The sequence below is a fragment of the Plectropomus leopardus genome, chromosome 1, assembly GCF_026936395.1.
Source record: "Plectropomus leopardus strain MGB_pleo_1.0 chromosome 1, ASM2693639v1, whole genome shotgun sequence".
Classification (NCBI taxonomy): domain Eukaryota; kingdom Metazoa; phylum Chordata; class Actinopteri; order Perciformes; family Serranidae; genus Plectropomus; species Plectropomus leopardus.
The window spans coordinates 2925365-2931928 of record NC_142176.1 but is presented as its reverse complement, the minus strand read 5'-3'; the positions used below and the strand labels follow the sequence as shown (position 1 = coordinate 2931928).

Here is a 6564-nt window from a genome sequence, read left to right as displayed (position 1 = left end):
TATGCTGGTTTAGTGCATTATGTCTTTTCATCTTTTCACTTCTGTTTCTTTTTGTTAGAAGAAAATTATCTTTTTCAATATTAACTTACAACACCTCCTATTTACGTTACTTTCTTGTGCATCAAAAGCATGTGGTTAGGTTTAGAAAAAAAAATGGTAAATATTCACACAGGACACTAACAATGGGTTGAGGGATAAAGTCCAGGGTTTATTGGACCCATCCACTTCCCAGTGCACCTGCTCTTCAGGAACTTTATGTCTTCGTGAATTACATTACTACAGCATTTCAAACTGACACCTTCCAGTGGCATATCATACCACCACAAAAGGTGCCATCCGGTAGTGTTATCTGCCTGGTGACGTATCATGCTGCTGCAAAAGGTGTGTTTTTGCACCAGTATCTGACACCAAAATCACTGACAAAGAGGCAGAATTTCACAAGTTGGAAATGAGAACCGATATTGGACAAATGAACATTTTGACAAAGACATGTTTGTTAACTCTGTTGATACAGATACTAAAACTAAAGTCATAAAGAACAAATTTCCAAAGCCATGAATTGAATTGTTTCCAAGACATTTCATTTCAAGCATCTTCAGTTGATGTCTCCCTGCAGAAGTGCTGTAATGTTCAGATCCCTCATGGAAGATATGGACGCCCAAAGAAAACTTTGTTTCTCATCATCTGCTTCATGTCTCACCTGCAGGAAGATAAATACCTTCTTTATGCCCGAACTAAAAAAGGGAGAGATGCTGGGTTTTGTCAGTGAGATCGTGTTCAACACAGAGGATGTTGTCCTTTGTGGAAGAACTGGAGTGGACGGCTCTGTTGAAGCACGTTGGAGTGTGTTTAATGTCTTACTGGGGGTGAGTATGAGAGACAAAGGTTTGAAGGATGCAGAATTATGCTGATGAGTGTTTAGAGGAGTGATCTGTCCTCTGGTCTGAGGCCTGGAATTTATTCAAGGTCCAACACCTGGAGGGACATCCGTCTGTTGACTGTCCTCAGCACACACACCGCTGTCCTAGGAGGAGCATCCATCACATTAGCCACATCGGCCACACATCTCTCTCTCTCTTTACATCTTGTAAGACGAGAGTTTTGTGCTGACTGAGGTAGTCGAGCTAGCTCTAGTCAGCTAATTGGTTAGCGAGTTTGTTAGTTTAGCGTTTCCTTCAGTTTGATGATTTTATGTGATGAATTTTCATACAGTTTTAAAGTGTTCGGTATGTGGGATTTCAGAATTTGCATATTTTTGTTGCATTTGAATGAGCTGTTCATGTCTACATACGGAGCTACAACAGCCCAGAACAGACAAACCAAACACTCGCTCCAAATAGGGACATTTACGTTTTTTGCAACATACAGTGTAGTTAGCAGCCCCTCAGGGAGAAGCTGAACAGTGTCAGAAAAACACTGATTTTCAACACTAAACTGCTTTGTTATATATTTTAACTGGCTTTATTTGTTTTCAAGAGGAATAGACCTCAGCCATCAGAGACAAACAACAACAAAAACAACTCAACATGATTACCATCTGAAAAAAATGATAATCGTGATCTGTAATTGAAACTGACAGTTTTATGGTGTTTGTGCATTTGCTTTGTGTTTCTAAGTTGCGATGTGTGGTTTGGTTCTCTTGTTTATTGGAAAACTTGCTTTAGGTTGAAGTAGTTAAAGGTCATGGAAAGATGTCTGGTTACGTCTGTGTGTTTACAGCTGTATTTATTGTTTAATCAGGGAAAGATGAAGGACAACAATTCTTTTGTTGTACCAGCCGGACACACTTATGCCTACAAGCTCAATGAGCTAAAATTCAGGAAAGAAGAGACTGGTAAGAAACGCGGTTTATCACTGTGCACCATTTGCCTTTTTTTCAGATATTGATAGGATTCCAGATAATTAATGATTAATTGCTTTCATTCTGTCAGGAGTTGTTGTCAGGGTTGAGTGCCTGTCTGCTGATGAAGAGGAACCATTTACCCGCCATGCCCTTTCAGGTGAAACATGTAAAACCACTTAAACTCTTTGAAATCTAGATCACCATCACTTTTGTGCTGCTCCTAGGCTCCTTTCACAAGGATTTAGCCCCTTGAAAACTGAGCAAATTGATTCAAAATCTTTGAAAAACATGGTAAAAGAAATCCCAGTGCGCCACTTGGTAAGAAATATAAATTAGTTGATTTGGAAAACATATTTGCTTTAAAAACAGCAAAAATTTCTCGGGGCAAAACAAAAAATTCAGGAAATTATATTGTTGAAAGATCGTTAAGCACCCTTTTTTCACGTTATTTCCTTGCCTTTTTGTTTTTGTTATACTTTCATTTTCTTTTTCCTTTTTGCACATTTTCAGGTAATTTTTTTTTTGTTAATTTTTGGGTCAGTTGCTCTCTCATGTCTTTAAAAGAAGTTTAGTCAATTTGCTCAGGTTGCTAAGAATTAAGTGCTACCTTTAAGTACTTTGAGTACACTTAAATTGCAACATCTTCTTTCAGCCTCTTTATTTCAATTGCCATTTAATCTTTTTTCAGCTTTCAACTCCAAGTCAATATTTTTTCAAAATTTCAAGAATATTTTAATGTTTCAACTTCAAATTTTCCTCAGAAAAAGTAGTGTTAACTGTGTTTAACTTATCAGCTGAGCCAGTCCTGCACCCACTATCATTTGAACCTGACGACTACACTGAAAAGACCTTTGAGACCCTGCAGCAGGTTCAGGAGGGTATGAGTGTGTTTTGTGCAGATTTTATCTTCACTTCAATTCAGATCAAAAGTCTATCACCAAAAAAATATTAAAATGCATGTTTTACTGTCACTGTAGTACTAACAGCAGTGTATTTACTTCTGTAGAGTTACAGAGGAATGAAGATTGTCTCCTGAACCTGGCTGATCTTCCCCAAGAGACTCGGTCCACTCTGTTCCAGAGCCTCAGCGTGCTCTCAGAGGACAGACAGGATCTGACTCTCCTCAAACAAAAGGTATTTCTGATTTTTACTTCTGACCTCCACACACACACACACACCTCTGTCACCCCTGTTGTTTCACCAGGATGAGGATATGGTTAAATGAACAAATTAGACCCAAGATCCAAAACACACACCTACTAAAGTATTACGGCACTCTGCTAACAATCAATCAATCGACTTTATTTATTTACATAAAAACCCTGGATATAATTAAAGTGCTTGAAAACTGAACTTAAAACTTATATTTGTACACATGTTTAGTTTATAATTAAATATCTGCAGAACTACGGAAATTTCCATCAGCCGCAGAAATCGGCTACTTTGTGTTTACTGCTAATGAGCAAATATTAACACGCTGACAAGTCAAACTAATGCTGTGTTGATTTGGAATCAGGTGATAGACGTAAAACCATATAATTTTAGTGGACAGAGAGCGACATGGTGAAATTACTGGCAACAGTAATGGTAGATGGCATGCTGTCCAAAGTGAAAATATTTTAACTTTTTGCTCACCTTTGCAACAGAATATACACCCAGACATTACAGAGCTCTCCAACAAAATAAGAAAACATTGGTGATCTGAACAATTACTGGACAATTACAGTTAAAAACTCCTTTTTAAATTATTCCACCCTTTGTACAACAAAATACAACATCACCAAATCAACCTCTGCATACACTTTTCCTTTTTGTGTCGTACTATTTCATTGGACTGTTGGTTTGTTTATTCTTTGCTGTCCAGAGGACACTGTCCCTACATGTGAATGCAGCATAAGACAGTGAATATGATAAACATTATACCTGCTTAACATCAGCATGTTATGTATTTATCAGCATGCAAGTAAGCTGTTGTTAGTTTTTAGCTCAAAGCATCGCCCTGTCAGCGTACAGCCTGGCAGAGCTGCAGACTCTTGTTGTTTTAATATACTTTTAATTGAAAACAATCATTGTTTTATTTTCAGTTATATTTAGTTTTAGTTTGCTCATGTTAGAAAAATTGAAAAAGTGGTTTTGTCTCCTCTCAGCTGGAGCAGTGGCGTGCCTTTGAGCCTGTGGAGCGGCCTCAGTCCTCGTCCATCTCTTCTGTTCTTCATCTGCTTGGAGATATCAAGTACACACCATTTCGAGTGAATTCATATAACATTGGCGTGGAAGCCGTTTACCTGCTGACCAGCGCCATGGACAGTGAGTCAGCTGGACAGTGTCTCTGACTGTGTGCATGCTGTCTGTGTGGATGTGAAAGGGTTAGATTATAAACAAAATCAAAGTTTGTGTGTTCTCACGGGTAAATGTGCAAATGTGCTGTCTGACTGGTTGTGGCGTGTACATTGTCTGTTAACTTTCTCAGTGCAACTCTGTTTTTAACCCTTTGAAAAGTGACTAAATAGGCTTGATTTCTTGAAAAGTACAAGGAAATTACCTGACAATTAACAGTTAATAAATAATTTTAAAAAAAGAGAAAAAAGACATTTACCAATTTAATGGTTAATGGAGACCCTTTAAATCGTGTTAAAATCAACAGACCTCCAGTTGTACTGCTTTTAAGTAAATAACTGGCAGTAGTAGGACATGTCTGAATCTGTGCACATGTGCCAACAGTTTGTGTTTTCCACAGAGCTGCCAGACCGCGTGCCGTCACTGATAGCCAAGTGCTGCCCTGACACACTGACAGGCCTCAACCAGCTGGTGAGTTTGGTTTTTAAGACCAGTGCTCTGTGTAAAGACCCAGACATACAAAAAACATCACCAAAGATCGAAGAAATGAGCATTTGGTAACCTTTAATTTAATATTTGGAGAAAAGCATAATGCCATTTGATGATTTTTGCCATCAGCTGAATGTAGGACCTTTTGTACTGGGTGTCTAGGTTGAATGGGTTTGGTTTTGTTTTTTTTTTAAAATTTTGTTTCGTTGTCAACTTTTGATTAGTTAGTTCGTTGTTTTTTCTTTTGTCTTAGTTATTTATTTGGTTTTGATTATCTAAAAATCCTGGAGAAGTGCGGTGTGTATACTAGTTTTGTAAATACATTTATTATATTCATGCTGCATTTGTACATTTATCAATAATCTCTATGTTTGTGTTTATTTGCCAACAATTTTTGCAATAGATGCTTTAATCTAAAGATGTGCCTCGGCCAAAGAAGTTGCACATGAACACACCTGAGAGACTACAGCCAGTGGACAACAGATACATTCAAAGAACAGTCAAACATGAAATTCCAAAGTATAAACTAAATTTACAACATTTACAACCTCAGGAAGTGCGCTTGGTATTTAAGCCAATTTCTGTAGTGGCCAAACACCAGACCTGCATCGTCCAGGTCCTCCTCGTGATGCCATTGGACCCAAAATGACTGTTCCCATTGACTTCCATAAGGAAATCCTGGACCACCCTGAGTCTCAGGCTCAGGGATTTTTAAACCAACCTAAAAAAATTACCAAAAAAAAAAAAGTCAGTATGCACTTCCACACTGTCCACACAACCCTGCAGCTAATCGCTATGAAAAGTAGCCTAAAAGTGTCCATGATCCCAGATCTGAAGGCAAGAATTCCCAGAAAGCACCACTGTGTTCTTTGACTTGTTGACTCTTGTTTTCCTGCAGGTGAGCAGCCTGAAGGAGCACGGTCAGGCTCATCTCTCTGAGTCTCTGCCTGCTCCTCTGCAGGAAGGAGGGGAGCTCCACGGGCTCGCTGTGTTCCTCTGCTCCTCCAACGAGTCTCTGAGAGAGCTGTCTGAGCTGGCGATAGTGACAGGAGACCAACCAGGAGTGCTGCTGCTGGCCCTGTGTGCCGCTGTGCAGGGACTCAGCATGCTGCTGCAGTGACTCTGCAGGATGACCTCGTACTCAGTCTTTCAGCTGCAGTGATTGTAATGGGAGACTAAAGGATTATGGGTATATTCATGCATGTTTTGTGTTAACGACCACAGGAATTCAAAGCTCTGGTTACATTATCTGTGTATTCGTTAATTGCTTTGTATTTGGACCATGGGTATTTTGTGTTTTTATTGGTGTTGGAGAGACCATTTATAATCCTGAAATTTTTGGTTGATTGAAGACTTAGTAATCAAGACACTATCACCAGTGATAGTTGTGGTTCAGAAGCACTATGTTTTTGTGCTGTCTTTCTCTCCCATTCTTGCGAATGCGATATCTTAAGAATACTTTGGGGGAAATTCTTTAAATGTGGTACAAACTATCAAGTGGATTCAATTATGAATTGATTTCATGCTAGTTATTTTTCCTGTTGTTATCTGCCCAGGGACTGCAGAGCTAAACTAGCTAATAGCTAAATCTGGTATGAATCATCTCTTCTCTTTTTGAGATTAATGTGTTTTGTGCATGTTTCTTGTTTCAATAAAGACAAAAAAAAAAACAAATTGGTGGGCAAAGGTCAAGGTTACAGTGACCTTGAATTAATCTCATTCTTGTGAAAAATAACAACAGCTAAAGAACACACTGAGTTAATTTCTTATACAAACTTTCAAGTGGACTCAAAAATAAACTGATTATGATCTGGTGGTTAAAAGGTCAAGGTCATGGTGATATCTCAAGAACCTCTTGACGCATTTTCTTCAAAATTAACAGAAACGTTTGAGTG

The 6564-nt window shown here is 38.6% G+C and overlaps 1 protein-coding gene across 1 annotated transcript in view; it reads left to right on the top strand.

The window, feature by feature from the left end:
- LOC148190334 (uncharacterized) overlaps positions 1-6343 on the top strand; it is a 9904-nt gene extending 3561 nt beyond the window's left edge. The window contains exons 5-12 of the mRNA XM_088081690.1: positions 707-866; positions 1741-1834; positions 1932-2000; positions 2638-2721; positions 2850-2977; positions 3991-4150; positions 4581-4651; positions 5568-6343. Coding sequence (XP_087937816.1) covers positions 707-866; positions 1741-1834; positions 1932-2000; positions 2638-2721; positions 2850-2977; positions 3991-4150; positions 4581-4651; positions 5568-5789 — 988 coding nt within the window. The 3' untranslated portion in view covers positions 5790-6343. The remainder of the gene's footprint in view (positions 1-706; positions 867-1740; positions 1835-1931; positions 2001-2637; positions 2722-2849; positions 2978-3990; positions 4151-4580; positions 4652-5567) is intronic.
- Positions 6344-6564: the final 221 nt, after the last annotated feature.